This window comes from Lathyrus oleraceus, chromosome 7, assembly GCF_024323335.1.
Source record: "Lathyrus oleraceus cultivar Zhongwan6 chromosome 7, CAAS_Psat_ZW6_1.0, whole genome shotgun sequence".
Lineage (NCBI taxonomy): Eukaryota > Viridiplantae > Streptophyta > Magnoliopsida > Fabales > Fabaceae > Lathyrus > Lathyrus oleraceus.
In genome coordinates, this window is record NC_066585.1 from 125,474,129 (window position 1) to 125,493,054 (window position 18,926).

The 18,926-nt window shown below is 33.9% G+C and overlaps 2 protein-coding genes across 4 annotated transcripts; one reads left to right on the forward strand and one right to left on the reverse strand.

Annotated features, from left to right (window-relative positions):
• Positions 1 to 5,050: 5,050 nt before the first annotated feature.
• LOC127105310 (uncharacterized) lies at positions 5,051 to 7,380 on the forward strand. Of its 2 annotated transcripts, none has more exons than XM_051042480.1 (2): positions 5,051 to 5,197; positions 5,548 to 7,380. In XM_051042480.1, the coding sequence occupies exon 2, from the start codon at positions 5,580 to 5,582 to the stop codon at positions 7,173 to 7,175; it is 1,596 nt and encodes a 531-aa protein (XP_050898437.1). In that variant the 5' UTR covers positions 5,051 to 5,197; positions 5,548 to 5,579; the 3' UTR covers positions 7,176 to 7,380. The 2 variants fall into 2 exon arrangements, with proteins under 2 accessions (XP_050898437.1, XP_050898438.1); XM_051042481.1 differs by having other exon boundaries at positions 5,559 to 7,380.
• Positions 7,381 to 11,039: 3,659 nt separating this feature from the next.
• Positions 11,040 to 15,920, reverse strand: LOC127101642 (probable hexosyltransferase MUCI70). Of its 2 annotated transcripts, none has more exons than XM_051039111.1 (8): positions 15,486 to 15,920; positions 15,154 to 15,269; positions 14,877 to 15,056; positions 14,148 to 14,216; positions 13,858 to 14,057; positions 13,312 to 13,727; positions 11,715 to 11,899; positions 11,040 to 11,514 (listed from the first exon to the last, which is right to left on the reverse strand). In XM_051039111.1, the coding sequence occupies exons 2-8, from the start codon at positions 15,233 to 15,235 to the stop codon at positions 11,144 to 11,146; spliced, it is 1,503 nt and encodes a 500-aa protein (XP_050895068.1). In that variant the 5' UTR covers positions 15,236 to 15,269; positions 15,486 to 15,920; the 3' UTR covers positions 11,040 to 11,143. The 2 variants fall into 2 exon arrangements, with proteins under 2 accessions (XP_050895068.1, XP_050895067.1); XM_051039110.1 differs by having other exon boundaries at positions 14,877 to 15,074.
• Between the last annotated feature and the right edge of the window lie 3,006 nt (positions 15,921 to 18,926).

An 18,926-nucleotide genomic window follows, 5' to 3' on the forward strand; every position in this document is an offset into this window, starting at 1 on the left:
GACAAAACCTCCTGTGATAATAATTATGTGTATAATTACCCCTTTGCCCTTATGTCTATATTGAACACAAGGTATAGACCGTGTCATCCTTGTCCAATTCAATATTGGGCCCATAGACATTTATCCTGTTACGCAGGATGGGCAAACTCCATCTAGCTCACTCATGTCCCTCAGCATGCTTCGTGGAGTACCCATCAACTGTCTTTATGGTTATCCAGTTACGGACAATGTTGGATCAGCAATAAAGCACTCGATTCTACATCTAGGATCCATAGTGGTTTCAGGTCGAAGAGTGGTATACACCATTATCACCATGAGAATAACTTATGACACTTTGCATAACTTTCTATATAGTATTCTCATAGCGGGTCAATCCGGTATAAATATTACTCTTAATATTCATACATATGTTTAAGACTTGATAACTCTTTATCCATGATCCATGAGATGTGATCATCAGTCTACAAACATAATAGTCTTAATGCTTTAATGTTATCCCACTTCACAATAAAGCTCGACTACAGATACTTTAAGAATAGTGTCATTATGTTTAATGTGATCTCATGATTAAGTCATACTTGATACATTAAACAGACTAACTATTTTAGGGACTTTATTAATCAAACATAATAAAGAAAAAGCCTTTTATTAATTAATAAATAATTCGATACAAGTACCAAAAGTATTGGCCTCTAGGGCTTATACCAACAATGGTATCCTTGTATAAATGAGAAGAATAAAGATGAATGAGCATCAATGTTGATTTCTTGACAATTGTTGCGTATCCACCTTCGATTCTTCAAGTTATGGCTCTCCCTTGTTTCCATGAAGGATAAGTCGAGGGAGCGTTCTTCGAACGCATAAGGCATCGCAATAGGGTAACACGGGAAGAAGTCTTTTACCTCTCCAGGTTATGACTTAGCCGTCATAAATGATCATAAGAACGCCAAAATTTTATCAGAAAGGGAGAAAGAGATAAGTACCTATTTAGCCCATATGTCAATTTTTCTTTGGCCATTGGTGGTTCAGGTACAAAATTTCTTCCATCGTTACCTTCTGATGTCGGAATCATGAATGCAAATGGATTTTTGTCGGTGTTTGGTTTGGAAAATGTTCTGAGTTTTTTTAGAAGTTTGATGTAGGAGAGGATTTTCTTTCTGTACGAAATAGTGAACCAAAAGTGAAGAAGATTGAAAGGAAGTGTGAAATGGGTATTTATAGAAGCGTTTACCCTCCAAATATGTGACACATGGCATATGCGTGTTTGGGGTAAACATTTTATTTCTTAGGAAGTGGGAGACTTGAGAGTGGTTGAAAAGTTGGTGAAAACGTGAAAGCCCATGATCTTTTCGGAAATAGGAGTAATGATGGAATTCTGAGAAGATCTTTTCGAAAAAGACAATTTGCATTTAATTTGTAATGATGACGCTGATATCAGTGGAAAGGTTTGAACAATTTCGAAAAATCATTTCAAAAATTCCACTTTTCTCCTCTTTTTTAAAAGGAAAGTCGAAAAATGACATCTTTGGGGGCAATTTGTTTCCTCGAATTTTTGACACAAGCCTTTTTCAAGATTTAATAGTTTTGAAGATGGTTTAATGACTTATCTTTAAGATTGGGTCGAAATGTTCATTCTATCATCACGTTAGAACAAGCATTTTTCGACGAGGCATCTGCATTAAATGATATTTATGACTTTGGTCGAAATTTCAGACAGCTAGTTAAAGATCAAGGATTTTTTTAGTTTGGGGATTTGGTGAAATTTAGAGTACCCAAAATGTTTACTCCATGTGGTCGAATGAGGTGTAGGTGGATAAGATCAGACGATTATTTAAGAACACGTGGAAGCCTGTCGAAGATGAAGGTTGCATGCAAATGAAGACGTGGCATAATTTGCTTAGTCGACCTTTACAAACGGTTAAGTTAGGACTAGTATATAAGTAGCGATCACTTACAGTTTTAAGGGTCCGCAATTGTACACAAGTTTTGAAAACTCAAAGTATTTGTGTTTGGTGAGAAAAGAATTGTGAGAATGTATGTATATGTGTTCCATTTTATGAATTAAAGTCTTTCTTTTCAAGTCATTTATTACTTTCCAAAGTTGTTTTTACATTTCCTCTCAATTTTGACTTTTATGTTAAATTCATTTCAAACTTATGGTTTTCACACAATATGTCCTAGGGTCTTTTTGAGTTTAATCTCTTAAGTGAAATCAAACTTGTTTATGTTTACTAAATTTCACGGTAAACACATGCACAATGTCACGAGTGTGGAATTGAATGTTAAATGGCATGGTGTAAGGAGCAGGTTCTTTCGACCTGAGCATGGTATAAGACAGAGAGATCCCATCTCTTCTTATCTTTTCGTGTTATGTATGGAAAAGATTCCCACCTTATCATGCATGTAGTTAAGGAAGGAAAATGAAGAAAGAATTGTCTGGGAAGAAAAGGAATCACGATATCTTATTTGATGTTTGCAGATGATATGTTATTATTTGGGGAGGCCACGGAAAAACAGATAAACAGTGTCATGAACATTCTTTGAACTTTTTGCACCATGTCGGGACAGGAAGTCAATAGTGAGAAAACAAGTATTATATTCTCTAATAATGTTCCCAGAGTTATGAGAATCAAGCTTGCTCATACATCAAATTTTAAAGTAACTAAGCAACTTGGCAAGTATTTAGGAGTTTTTATCAGTGGGAAAACACTCAAAAGACGAGATTATCAGCATGTCATGGATCATATTGCCTCAAAACTTTCTATGTGGAAAGTCAACCATCTTTCCTTTGCAAGCGGAGTCACTTTGTCTAAAAGCATCATGGAAGTCATCCTTATTTTTACCATGATGTCCAATATGCTTCCTAAAGCATGCATAAAATAGATCCATGAGCTCCAATGAAGTTCCATATGGCGAGATACAAAAAACAAAAGGAAATATCATGCAGTCATTTGGGATATGGTAACTAGATCTAAGAAGGAATATGGACTGGGTCTGCGAAGACTCGACAACATGAACAAAGCATGCATAATGAAGTTGGGGTGGAAACTACACAACAATCCTAATGAGTTGTGGTACAAAATGTTGAAAGGAAAATACAATTACACAAATCCTCTAGATCATACAAACTATAAAGGAATTGATTCTAGCTTATGGAAAGGAATAAAGAAGATGGAACCTTATTTGTATGAGGTAGTCGTAGTATTGTGGATGGAAGAAGTATTGATTAGTGGAAAGATAGTTGGCTGGAATCGGGATTCCGTATTGTGGATCTAGTTATTCAAATTCTTGCTCAAGTAGTTGAGGTCAAATTATGTGATTTGGTAGATGGAAATGGTGACTGGAAGTGGCAAGTTTTTCAAGGTTGGGTGCCTCATGAGACTCAACATAGAATTACTGCTTGTAATCTCTCGGATTCAGAGTACGAAAACGACAAGTTTATCACCTACGATACATGTACATGTGAGTTCTCTATCAAGGATATATTTAACATTCTTTGCAACATGGAAAATGGAAGAGGTGAGATTGCATGAAAGAACGGAACTAATTCGTTACTTTGTTTAGATGTTTATACAAGATAGACTTCTACAAATTTTAACAAAAGTAGAATGGGAATAAGTCAAACCATGTCCAAGTTATGTGGGAGGTGTGTGGAAACTACTATGCATGCTTTTCGAGATTTCCCAAATGTCATGCAAGTTTAGGCAAATAAGGTTCCAAATAACTTTTGAATAATTTCCTACAGGTAAAGTTAACAGATTGGGTAAACTTGAATCTTGGATTCAAAGGTGATGAGGCTAGGGATTTGAGGGAATATTGGGTTGTGGTGTGTCATAGTTTATGTACATGGACGAATAAAGAAGAACATGACGAAGATTTTAGTCGTCCTTTCAACACGGATCAACATGTGTTGAACTTAGTGAAGAACTATGAGAGTGCTAAGTTTCAAAATGGTGTTGTTTCTAAGGTGAATAAAGCGGTGGAGTTGATTAGCTAAAAACCTCCTCAAAACAACTGGGTTAAGCTAAACACTGATGAAGGTTGCAAAGATATAAATAGTGTGGGGTTGTGGTGGTGTTATACGAGATTCTATAGGAGACTGGATTGGTGGTTTTACCAAAAAACTTGGGAGATGTAATGGGTTTATTGCTGAACTTTAGGAAGTTTTTGAAGGGCTTAAGTGCACTCAAATATTAGGGTTAAAAAGAATATTGATACTCAAATATGTGGCGGTTCTGAAAGCTCTAAGAAAATGAACTTCCAAAATAGTATTGATACTCATGTTTTACTAAGACAAATTCATAGGTTGATCGCGCTACACGAGGAGGTGCAAGTAATCCATTCTTATAGAGAAATAAACAAATACGCTGATGTTGTACCTAATCATATTAGATCCTCGTTAGTCGATGACTCATTCCGTTTATCTTATTTGAGTGGGTGGTTGTGTAATTTTTTTAACCCTCTTTTATATATACAAAAAGGGAGACAAACACTCGAAAAATTAGGTACGTAAAAACTTAAATTTTAATTATTATTGTAAATATTTATTTTAATTATATTAATTTATACTATAATCATTATATATTTTAAATTTTTAAATACATATTAAATGTTTTTTCATATAAACAATTATCATTAAAACTAAAAAATAAAATACCGTTAATATTTTGAGAAAAAGGGTGATACACTGACCGTATAATTTTATTTTACACTGTCAATCAATGACGACCATGCATCATATAAAGTCAGACTAAAAATTTTAAAATATTTATATGACATAGTAAAATATACATTTATTTGGATGATAATATAAAAAAAATTTATGCATATCTTTACTATGTGCACTAATCTTTATAAAAATTAACAAGCGACTATAAAGGTTAATTTTTACACATGTCATCAAATACCGTAAAGATTTATTACTTTATTCAAAAATACAAAGATTTACTTCAATGTTTTAAAAAGTTCAAATATTTTTTGTTTTTTTTTTAAAACATTCACTTAAGTAAAGAAAACAAAAAGATTTATTTAACTAATCGTATCTTTTTATTGATCCAGTAACAAACTTCTGGACTATATAAATAATGGGTTTTTCTTAATATTTCACATTAAAAACTCAAGCCCTTAATATTTACTGAATCGAATCAAACTCGTTGATTTCGAATCACTGCAATCTTCAAGCTTCAATTTCAATCAGGTTAACCCTAATTCCTATTCCCTCTCTCAATTTATTTTTCTGTTCACGATCAACCTCGTACTTTAGTTAATTATGGACGATACTGCTTTACATTTACGTTGTCGTTAGATGCTTTCCGCAATTCCTCCGAACAATTGCTCACAAGTTTGTCGTTTTTTTTTTTTTTGTAAATTTTTCTTCAAAACTAGGTTTGTAATTTTAAAACATTGAAAACTTTATTTGTTGTTGTTGTTGTTGTGCATGTATGTTTTTTTTTTCTGTTTGGTTCTTGATGTGTGCACTGTATAGTTAAAGACTGTATTTTTAAGAATGTTATGTTGTTGTTTCATCATCTAATTTTTTGGGTATAGATTTTTTTTAGGCAGGAACATCAAGTCAAAAAATGCCAAAAGTTAGAAGAGAGAAGTCTCCGGCTATGAATTGCAGTGGATCATATCCCTATCCTTCCGAAAATCTTGAGCTGCCTAAACCTGGGTTTGGATCGGCTGAGGATTGGAAAGAATGGGATGATACTAGATGTTCTATTTGCATGGAAACTCCTCATAACACTGTTATTTTGAAGTGTTCTTCTTATGAGAATGGTTGTCGTCCTTACATGTGCAATACCAGTTACAGACACTCCAACTGTCTCGACCAATTCTGCAAGTCATTTGATTCTCATCTAACGTCGGCAAAACTAGAAGAAATTCCGCTCATAAGAACAGTGCCCCATGATAAGAAAGTTCGGTCAGAGGTTGTGAACCCCTCTCAATATGAGAACCAGTTGCAACCAAAGCTTATCTGCCCTCTTTGCCGGGGAGGTGTATATGGATATATGGTATCGGAGCCTGCTCGAAGGTATATGAATTGTAAACAAAGGACTTGTTCGTCTGAGACGTGTGAATTCCAGGGAACATATCCAGAACTCAGGAAGCATGCTAGGCTGGAGCATCCTTCTGTTCGGCCATCAGAGGTGGATTTCTCACGAAGGTGTGACTGGTCAAGGATGGAACAGCAAAGAGACTTTGAAGATCTTTTTAGCTCAATCAATGCAAGTTCTGGTGCTGAGTACAGTGGAGAAGAAGACGCCATGCATTGGGCTGGGGGTTTAGCTGACATGATGTACATGTTAGTGTCTGAAATGTATTCCCCTGATACAGATGGTTTTGTGACTAGTTTTTTTTCTGATCCAACACCTAGAGTCCCATCACATGACAGAAGATCTGAAACAATTCACGTGGTACCAAATGATACACAGACAAATCAATCTGCTACACCGAGATCCATTTCATCTACGTTGCCTGATATGTCATACTCTGATTCTGATAGATTTATGTTTCGTGTTTTGTCTTATCCAATGCCTAGTATGCCATCGCACGACATAAGATCTGAAACAATGCGCTGGGTATCAAATGATATACAGACAAATCTATCAGCTAGAACGAGATCCATTTTTCCTTCAATACATTCTGAAGTTGATAGATTTGTGACTAGTTTTTTGTCTTATCCATCACCTACAATGCCATCACACGACAGAAGATCTGAAAGGATGCAAAGGATGCACGGGGTATCAAATAATACACGGACAAATCAATCAGCTAGACAAAGATCCACTTTACCTTTGACACATCAAGGGGAGAGAATTGGAAGAGGTGAATTGAGATCCACTTTACCTTCAACACATCAACGGGAGAGAATTGATAGAGGTGGATGGAGATCCGTTTCGTCATCATCCCGTGATCTGGAGGCAAATCGGACTGCTAGATGGAGAGAAAATATTCCATCCTCAAGAATGGCTCAGGCTCACAGTGAAATTGTTGAAAATTATTATAGAGAGTTGAGCCCTAGAAGGAGGCCTCAAGTTTCACAAGTTTCTCATACTAATCCCCGGCACAACTATTCTTCTTCTAGAAGAATTCCTGGTCAACAAGTTTCTCATACTAATCCCCGACACAACTATTCTTCTTCTAGCACTAATCCCCGGCGCAATCAGGGATAGTGATCAACATTCAATAGAGATTTCTGATGGATGAAATAGTCTTTTGTTTATTTGTTATGTTAGCTAGAAAGTTTATTTTGTTTTCTATATTTTCTGAAGATACTTTAATAATTATCATGTAAGATAATTTATTTGGATGATTTGGTTCAGTAAAGTTGTATTGCAACTGAGATTACTTATTAATACAGTTTGTTTATATTGAGAATAGTGCAGCTTGGTTGTTAGCCGATGCTTTCTTTGTTATGTTTATGTTATGTTGTTTAAAATTGTTTTGAAATGCTTCATGATTTGTTTGATGTGCATATGTTAATTTGATACTTACTTGAGGTGAATGCACTCACTAAGCCACTGTTAAGGTTCCTTCTGAATATGCCTTGTTTTAAAATTGCTACATATACAACATGATATGATATTTTGTATCATTGTAAACTGTGGGTCTGTAACAACATTCCAACACTTAGTATGAGCCATTACAATGATGCCAAATGTAATATTTCCAACCTATCACCAGTTATGACTTTACTCTATGATAGTGTTTTCCTTGGAATATATGAAAAGAAAAAAGTCATACTTGTTGGATTGAAACCCAAATTTGAGGAGTTGGCTTTAGAGTTTTCAAACTAAGCCCTAAGGCCTGTTTGAGAACATATAGAGCATTGTGAAGCTTGTGAACCATAGATTCATTTGAATTTTCAATGTCAAATGGTTGAGTCGTGTTAAAAGTTTCATCAAGGTTCCATTTAGGAATATATTATTGATATCAAGTTATTGGAATGGCCAATGTTTACAAAAATTCAAGGTCACAATGGTTCTGACTATGACAAATTTGATAACTTGACTAAATATTTCAATGTAATCAACTACAATATATTTATATTTAGTCACTAATTTAGTCTTGTACTTGTGTTTTGGGCCGTGAAGGTTTTCCTTGACCTTAAAAACCCATTTGCAACCGATGGAAATCCTGATAGATGAAGGGGATACAAGGGACAAGTGTAGTTGTATAATTCTTTAAGAGAACATCATACTCAAATTACATAGAAGTTATCCAAGTAAGGTGATAAAGGTTTTATTTAGGGGTTTTATTTTTGGGTGAGTGATAATTGTTTTTTATCTAGTTTGAAAGAGATAAGCTTAGGTATGTTTACATGTGAGAGAGAGAGAGAGTTGTGAAAAGGTTTAACTGGTGAATTTTGTGTTCATAAATGTGAATTTATAGAGATATCAAATGTCTAATTTAGGTTAATATAGAGGTGATATGTTATTGACCTATGGATGAGGTCCGTTGAGAATAGTAAGTGTGAGTAGTGTGAGGAAATCCTACATTGGTTAAAAATGTTGAAACTTGAATATTTATAAGTGGGAGAATTCACACACCTATCATCTTAATGTGTTGGGTCAGTATGTGGTATGTCTCTCACAAATGTATGTTGCTCTTAAAGAAAAGTTTCAACGTGAAAAATGCCCCCTCGTATTTGACCCCTCGATTTATCATGAGCATTTGATTCGAGTGAAGGGACCAATTCATTTGTATTGAAAGTATCCCCACATGATCGTGGATAGAGTGTCCTATTTAAAAATGTCAATGGCGGCACAAGAGTCAATGGAGAGTATTCTGGATAGACTCACACATGAAGTGAAATGTTGAGAATAACAAATGTGAGTAGTGTGGGGAAATCTCACATTGGTTAGAAATGTGAAGACTTGAGTGTTTATAAGTGAGAGAACTCACACACCTATCATCTTAAGGTTTTGGGTGAGTATATGATATGTCTCCCATAAAAGTGTAACATTTAAAAAAAAACTTCAAAATAAAAAAAATAATTCCTCGTGTTTGACCTCCCGATTTAAGGACCAAAGATAAAGTAAAATAAAACATAAGCAACCAAAGATTTTAAGGAACTAAATAGGAGGTGATTGTTGAAAGAGTTTAGTATAAAGGAATATAAAGAGTCTATTGATGAGGTACAGACTAGTGAGGAAGACATAATTCTAACATGATAGGGGTAAGACTTCTTTAGAAAGTCATGCTAGACCTAGTTCTACCATTTGTATGTCTTTCTTCCAACTACTCCATTTAAGTGAAGTGATGAGTATATGGGCATATAAGGTAATACATAATACCATGTTAATTTATGAATTGATTAAATGGCATGGAATTTCCATTACTAGAATAGTTTGAATAACCTTTAGTTTGTTGGGGAGTTCAGTTCAACCATTGTTTTTTGTTTTGAATTGTTTGAATGTGGCGAGAGCATCAAATTTTATATTTAATACATGTGAGTTTGTTGAATGCGAGAGCATCAAAGGTAGGATAAACTATTCAATTTGCAATAACTATTTCAATGAAATTTTAGATAATTGTTAAAATTATTTCAGTTCAATTCAAAACATGTTTGTATTTATAAACTAATTTGCAATCATAAATCAATTTTATATTTTGAATTTTTTAAGAATCAATTTTTTTAATTAAAAAAACAAAAATCAAAAATAAATTTTATTTTTAGAATCAATTTTAGTTTTATTTTCAGAACCAATTTTCTTATTTTTTATATTTAGAATATAAAATAAATTATTTTAGAATAAATAATATTTCGTAAAAAAAAATTTTAAAATAATTATAGTTTTTATTTGTCGGTATATATATTTTTTTCATAAAAAAATATTTTCGGAGTAAAAATATTTTTATTTTCAGAAAAAAATATTATATTCTAAAAATATTATTTTAGGAATAAAAGTTTTTTTTAAATAAGAAAAAAATTCATTTTTGAAAAAAATGCTTTATTTTTCGGAATAATTGTTTTTTTTTTTAATATTTTTTTTTAATTTCTGAAAAAATGTTTTACTTTTATCTTTCGGGAAAAAAAATTCTTCAAAAGTATAATATTTTTTATTTTAAATTATAAAAAAAAATAGTTTTTTATTTTAAAAATTACATTTAGTAATGATTTTTCAAAACAATTAGTTAAACAGTTTAAATTAGTTTTTAATTTAAGTTTGATTAATTAAATTGTTTATAATATAGGTTCAGCTTATTATCTATTTAAATGGTTTGAGTTTTTTAACCATTCAGTACAATTCAGTTTAAGATATGATCTCATTAATCATATTTTTGCACATTCCTAATTGTACTCTATAGATCACTATAAACAAATTCAAATGGTTTAGTGTAAATAATGTTTGAGATGATAATCTATGAGATTTACAGTGGAAAACTCATTTATACTTTTATTATTGAAAAGTAATTTGAGTACAAAATATTGAACATCCACAGTTGGATATCCAAGTCTAGAATGCCAAGTAGAAAAATAAATACTAGTACAATTTACAACATGACTAATAAAAGTGGACATTATGAGTAAATAAGGCTGCAAATCTAGTTTGACAAAGTAGACTAGGAAATTTGTAGAGAAGCCATCCTTTAAGAAGAATCTCATTGGAAATTTGGAATTTTTAGCAAAACATAGATTATTTTGCAATTGAAAATAGACTTGATTTTCTTTTGCAAATTGACTAACACTTAGAATATTCTTGGTGATGGTTGGAACATGTAATAGATTATTTAAGACTAATTGAGTTTTGATGTTTAAAGGAAAATTAAATTTTGTGAAACTAGTTGAAAGGACAGACAAGCATTGAGTGGATTCATACTCTTAGGAATAGGAAAATCCTTCAAGTATTACATCCAAGTATTCACAAGATGAGATTTGACTCTAAGGGTTAATAAGATAGTGATGAAGCTTGTGAACTTTGATAGCTGGTGGTGGCGTAGCTGCGAGCGCTGCATCAGAATTTTGAGACCATACCAGTGGATTGTTTCCAGTTATGTCTTAACTGAGGAAGGATGAAAAAACAGATAGTATGTTTCTAGACTCTCAAAATAAGCTTTACTTTCATTAATCATGATCAAAATTCTTGAAATAAAAAATACATATAACAAATATGTTACTACAAAATAAACAAAAATGTCATCCAGCTTTTGATGTTCTTGTTACTTGTGGCAGAACAACTGAACTAAGATCCCCAGGATAAGGTGTAAACAACCCTAATCCTCCCCTACTTTCTTTTAAATTGCTATTCTTTTTAAGTTGATCCAACTCCTTAACCCATTCTATGGGTGAAGAGTGCTCTCTTGTGTGAGGATGCAACACAAATATCGAGTTGTATTCACAGTTTGGAAACATGAAGAAATCAAACGCGTCCCCTAATCTGTACGCAACATAGCCAAAACTCAGTTGATCTCTCGGCGTGAAGAGGTGGACCTCGTTAAACCACAAGCAGCTAAACAAGTTATTCACTGCAGTATGTTCTCGAATTATAATTGCTCCCTCTGGTACATCTGAAACATCAGAAACAACTGTTAAGTACATGTGCTTACTTTTCGTGATAGTTTTTTGACAGATTTCTGTGGCTCCAGCAAAAATGTCTGAAAGATTTGTCATCTTAGAAGTCAGATATAGAATGACATGCCAAAATTGTCAAAACCAAAGAGACAATAAAATGAAAAATAAGAAAGTCTAATTTCATGTCCTGTCCTACCACTAATAGTCTTTTTATTTGAACTCCATGGTTGCATCCCCTCATAATAATATATTTTCATGTGGAGATCAATAAGGGGTCGAGCGTATCGCTTTCGCCTCTTGTTTGCATCAGCCTCCTCGTATATGCTACGATGATGCTTATGTTGAGCAATGGCAAATGTATGTTTCCCTTGCCATAGGTATCTGCAAAGTAAAGATTGCCGTACAAAGTGAGTCATCCATAAAACCTACAACAACAACCAAATTTTTTCCTACAAAGTGAGATCGGCTACATGGATCAAACTACACAATCATGTTCTATCAAAAACCATGTTTCTATCCAATTCATTTAGCTCGAGATCTTTCTTAATAGTTTCTCGCACAGTTTTACTAGGTCTCCCTCTACTTCTAGTGGTTTGACTACCCTCCATCTGGTCTACTTTTCTTCATAAAACCTATTATGCATTTCTGCTACATCCAACAAGAATATCTTCCGTTCATACAAAATCAACATGTTACTATTTACTCTCTACAAAGAATCTTAACATTGTTAAAATTACACTAGAATATATCTAGTCCACCTGTGGTGTTGCCTTCAAAATGGAAAATCCTATATGACACCATGAGAAACAAAAAATCTTGCAGACATGGTGGTGGGTAGATTTTACAGCTATAAAGGTGTAGTTTGTAAGCTGTGAAGAAGAAAAATCAATGTGCAAGATTAAGCCAGTAGCTTAAGTGCTGTTTCTCCTGTTGGCTAAAACATAAATGTTTTTTCAAAGTTATCCCACTTTATAATTTGGAAACAATGAACTAGTGTTTCCCAGAGGAAATAGATATGCCGATATACTACACTAGGGACCTATGTGTCAATCGCAGAGAATCACAGCTCCATGAATTTAAAAAAAACTAACAGTTTTCTGTTCTACTAGAAAGCAATATTTATCAGTTCCAAATAACAATTTTTTACTCCTTCTGATCCTATATATAAATGACATTTAGGTTATTGTTTGGGTCCTAGATATAAGAAACATAGTTCCCGTTTTAAGCTTATTAATTATTGAAATTCCATTTATACTCCGTATTTGTACTCCCCATTATCAAGAGTCGAGCAATATTTTTCCCGAAAGAAAATCTACAAACACAATATTTTTCTTAATAACATGCCTCCACGGGGGCATTAGATAGCTCAACCGGTTTGAGCAAAGGGTTGAAGCCTTGAAGGAATTAAAAACAGGGATTCAAACTCGGGTGAAGGAGAAAATACTAGCATAACAACTAATGTATGTTACCTATCCAAGAAAAATGCATCAACTTCATAATTGTAAATATCTAAGCCTATATAAGAGACAAATGATAGCGCAAAAGATGTCCAATAAAATCGAACCCTCAACTCAATGTGCCTAAGAATGTTTATTGTGCACTTTACTGGTAAGGACATGAAAATATTGACATCATCAATATCAAATGCTTTTTTTTCTCACTTAACAAGCTATCTCAAAAAACAAAACTTTCAAAAGGATAGTAATTTGACTGCTTATCTAGAGAAACAGATTTAAAATGTTCATACTATTCGTATTACCATAAATATAAACTAAGATAGCAGAAATCAGTACCTCTCAAGGATAAGCAATGGATCAACTATCAGCTCCATTTTACCATCAATCCATATACTGTACTGTGCTTGAGGAAACAATCTGTGCGTTATTATTTTAGGAACCTTCCCATTCCTTCTTGGTTCATCATAAGGTTGATTCTTAAGAAGAACAAGTCGCCAAATTCCCACCCATTTTCCACCAGCATCGTCTTCTTTCACAGTATTATTTTCCCTCATGAATTTCAGAGATACCTCATCCACAACCATAAGAAAGCAAAAAAGTTTCTCTGAGCGAAGGCTTATATTTGACGGCTGATGAGGTATATCATAGCCGTCAAAAACGCCAGATGCAACAACAAATTTGCATTTCTCAACATATTTAATGTCCACAGGATCCATTTCAGCACCGCCGCCTTTGATAAATCCACAGTGCACCTGAGGGGTGGAGAACATGTGAAACATAGGGCATTAAGGAATGCAACCACAGGAGAATCTTACAGAATTGTGAAGCAATTGCAATTAGATTAAACTTAATAACAATTATAAAACCATTACCATTGATTACCTTCATATTTGACTTCAATTTGAAACTTTCCTCCCTCTGTTTCCAACTAATATGGCCTCCAAATAAAGGAGACGGCTCGGAACTATTATTTGGAACCTCATCTTCGGTAACATACAATAAATTTTTGACAAGTTTGTCGGAAGTTCTTCCAGTAGGGATAACTATTTTATCAGGGTCATCGGAAACAGGTATCGGACATCCTAAAAGTTACAGGCAGCATCAACATCAAACATCAGTTTTTAATTGAAGTCTAAAAGTAATGGATGGAGAAAAAACTGCCAAAATCTTACTGTGAGGTCTTGTTACAAGTCCCATAGTGTCTAACATGGTGTAAACCTTGCTATTTTTGTTACACATGGCTGCAGGTCAAGCAAAAATAGCTATGTTTTTATAAATCAGAAATGATGACATGATAGTGTAGTCTTGATGAAGAAAAGAGAAAGACAATGAATGTTTTTGCTTAACAACCTTTCCTTAAAGTATGCATTTTAATAATCTAACAGAACCTCCCACAAACAAATCACTATCCTATATTCGTACTCATAGCAAATTTGCATCTAAATCCACCAATCAGATAGTATATATTTATACTTCAAACTTAAAGTTAGTCTCGAACAACTAAATTTAGATAAAATATAAGAAAAGTAGTACACAGACAAATCCCCTCTCAACCATCCAGGAGAGGAGGGAAAATTAACAAATTCAATTCAATTCAATTTTCAGTACCAAGACATGTTCTACTATTGTTTTATCAAACTTGAAATTAGAGGGTTCCATAATCTTTTACAGCTTAAAATGTTGTTTTTCAATCCCATGCATGTGTAAATCTACAAACATTGCGCAGCTACAGAGTTCTATCTAAACTATCTAATATAAAAGACTGATATAATTTATCCCCTTCTTATACCTAATTCCCAAACATCATGATTCATGAGACAACTAGATGAAGAGTCTATATCATGACAATTGATTCAAGAAGGGTTAACCACTAGTATGATGATGTTGAGAAAATCGGTAACCTGATAAAAAGGAGACAGAAGTTTGACAAGACCAGACATGAAACAACAATGCAATAAGAATTAACAGCATCCACAAGATCCCTCCTACAAGAACCAATCTAATAAACCCTTTCTTCCAAACAATCTTCATGGGGTAATCTTGGGGTACCCTCCCTGAAGAAAAGAGTCCCACTTCAAAATCTGCATCACCAACAAAGGCTATATCACGTCTTCTAGTAAACAAAGGATATCTTAACAAACTAAAGAATCAAAAGAATTGATACAAGTTGTTGTTTACCTTTGGCTTGAAGATTTTGATTACTTCTGTCTCCTCTTCGATTAAGGCGCAAAGATTTAGACTTTTGAAGACCACCCTCCATATTTGATTCTTTCTTCAACCTATCATCATCATCACTGCAATAGTACATGAAATGTAAGAAAAATGTAATTTTTTTGGCATAATTAAGAGCTATGTTAATTAAAAGAGAAAACAATAAAATAGACTAATCTACATAGCAACTAATAACCCCATTAATCCCTTGAAAGGGATTCAATTAAAAACCAAAACTTTAACAATGATTTCTTTAAAAAAAAAACACCCATTTGGTGAAACGAATTCAGTCGTCTCACCCTTAGTCTTCTCCACTTCTCCACCGGACAGTCTCGCCGCCGGAGCCTCCCCTTTCTCCGTCTCCTACGACGAATCACGTTCCCCGATTCAGATCCCGCGCGGGAGCGTGTCCAGATCTATGAAACCACAGCGTACGAACTACAGCGGCTTGGCTTCTGAAAGATACAGTTATGAAGTGAAAAGCGATGATAGAGTGGCGGTATGTTAAAGACGAGAATGCTCCGGCGAAGGGAGGGTTATCGGAGTTGAGGAGTCGTTCCGTTGGAATAGGCGTTTAACGATAAGAAGGAGAAAAGGTTGTGTCAATTGATAGTAGTAAAATGTGTCATTTTGCCATTCATTTTGTTATAATCTTTTTTTCAGAATGGAAGAAAATTTGAATCATTAATGTTAATGATGAAAAAGGGAAGGAGAGAGAGATAGACAATGAGAGAAAGGAGCTTACTCCTACTTTGTTTTACCTTTAAAATAAACTAATAAAAAACATTTACATTTTGGTACAAATTTTTTACTCAAATAATCTAATCTTTTAAAAATATTTCTAAAATAATCGAGATTAATTCCTAAACTATCTCATTTTTTTTAAAAAAAAAATTTAACACGTAGGTGTCAGATGAATTAGCGCATACCATTAATTTTAAAGATGAGACACTAATTGAATTGGTTACCGTACATGCTGTTGTCAATCCAATTGACGCTTATGGGTAGAAAATGGGAGGAGACGTGAATTGGTCTGTATTTTTTTTTTTTTGTATAAATAGAGGTGTTGTGTGATTTATTTTCCACATCCATTTTTATTATATTGCAAATATGGTTCGTCTTCGTCGTCGCTATGGAAAAGTGATTTATTCGAGCGACAAGCCTCCGATGAAGATTTTCTTCTAGAACATCTGTCATTTCGAGCAACTACAGAGGGAGTTAGTTCGTTTGTTAGACGGAAACATAATTGAAAGCGAAAAAATTAGAAGTATTGAGAACTCGATGTCGTACATGGATGGGTGCGAGTAAAAAATGATAAGGATGTTAGGGAAGTGATGTTTGGACCAAATGATATCAATTTGATTGTTGTAATCCGTTAGAAATGTTGTTTTTAAACATTGTGGTTAAGTATTTTTATTTGTTTTGATATTTGTTGTTTGTGTTGTTTATTCAGATCTGTTCAGTTTTAAGTGTGTTTAAGTTAGAGTGATGTTTGTTGTTAACCATGTTGTAACAAAAAGTTATTAATATATCAAAATCAAAGGTTACAAAAATTGAAAGGAGATACTAAATTATGATGCAGAGGTTTCTCCGAGATTGGAACATTTTTTCTTATTATGTCTGGGTTGACGACATATATTACATAATCTTATCATTTTATCCGTCGTATCCATTTTTGTTCTAATACGTGTGTTGTTTGGTTGTCCTTTTTTCTTTCTTCGTATCTCATCGTTGTGTCAAACTATGTCCCCTTGATATGAAGATTAATATTCCTTCATTGCTAGCACTAAGAAGCTTGTGAAGTCATGGCTCCTTGATGATTTTGATGATTACAACATCTCTCAACAGTGACAAGATCAAAAAGTTGTCAAAGACTTGAAGTGAATTGAAGTGGAGTAAAGTTTCAAGTGAAGTATATCAATTCAAAGGATCAAGTATCATCATTGGTATATCCTAAACTTTCACTAATATGATATACAAGTGTTCAAACCTTTACTCCATAATGTCTTGGTTCATGTAGAAAAACTAGAATGACTTGCATCATTTTTTCACATTCTGCAAAATTCTGTTTTTCAAATTTAAGCTTCAGTAACCGGTTACCCTTGGGTAAGTAACCGGTTACCACTGCTATTTTTCAAATATTTTTTACGTTGGAAGTTTCAGTAACCGGTTACCCTTGGGTAAGTAACCGGTTACCACTGATGATTTTTGACAAATTGATGCATTTCTTCATTCAAATGTTTTCTTTGCATTCCTTTGAATCATGACATCTTTTCATTCATCATACTCTTTCACAAAGGTGTTTGTAGCAATATATAAACATCATTACTCATTTTTTACAAACACCTCCTTTCTTGCAAAAACTTTCAAATAAATCACTCTTATAAAAAACTCAGATTTTTATCAAGTGTCCAAAAACTTTCTTAAAGTATTCTTTACATTAAACTTTCATATACATTGAAAAGAATACATATCATTCGGTTTGAACACTTATATATTATTCATTGAGTGAATATTTATCCAAGGAGAAGATCAATCAAGAGAAGATTGATAGTACTACACTTTATTCAAATCATCAAAGAAGATTTATTTCTGTTTGACTTGTGATCCAGGATTGTTGGACACAAGGGTTGGTGTTGCAAGAGGATTGTTCTTGCACACTTGATTATCTATAGGTTAGATAGTAAGCATCACCATTGGTGTGAGTAGGTTGTACAATAATTCTAACTATAGTGAAATCTCTTTCGAGTCGAAAGGGGAGTGGATGTACCTTCGGAGTGTGAAGGGAACCACTATAAATTCCGGTGTCTTTTTTACTTTCCGCAATTTATTTTTCCGCACTTAAACGAAAAATAACCAAGAACTGGAAACAAGATCGAAGAATTTTTAACCACCTAATTCACCCTCCCCCCCCCCCCCCTCTTAGGCGCATTTTCAACTTACAATTGGCATCAGAGCAAGTTATAGGTAACTTGTTCCTAGAGATCCAGCATGGCTTCCGCAAGCATAAACCCGGTTTTCAAAGATGGTGGAAGTAGCAACAAGCCCCCACTCTTCTCCGGAGAATATTTCGGTTTCTGGAAAATCAGAATGAAGGCACATCTTGAGGCCCAAGGGGAAGGTATATGGTAAGCAGTTGAAGAAGGTCCACACAAACCGGTGAATGTGGTGAATGGAGTTGGTACCCCAAAGTTGAAAAACACTTATGACGAAGATGATAGGAAAAAGATTCTGAATGAGAAGAAGGCAATCAACATACTTCAAAGCGCTCTTAGTATGGACGAGTTCTTTCGTATATCTCAATGTAAATCGGCAAAGGAGATTTGGGACACCTTGGTAGAAACACATGAAGGAATCACCGAAGTGAAGAGATCGAGGCTAAACACTCTAAGTCAAGAATATGAGATGTTCTGCATGCAGCCCGGTGAATTTATAGTTGCCTTACAAAAGAGATTCGTCCATCTAACAAATCACTTGATTGCTCTTGGTAAAACCTTCACCAATGATGATCTCAACCTGAAAGTCCTAAGATCATTGACAAGAGAATGGCAACCGAAAGTGACCGCTATTTCGGAAAAGAAGAGTCTCTCAACGATGACATCCGCGTCTTTATTTGGCAAACTTCAAGAACACGAATTGGAACTTGGAAGGCTCGAGAAGCACGAAAGTCAAGAAAAGAAGTCCAAGGGGATTGCCTTAAAGGTTGATTCAAAAAATGACAAAGATGATGAGACGTCCGA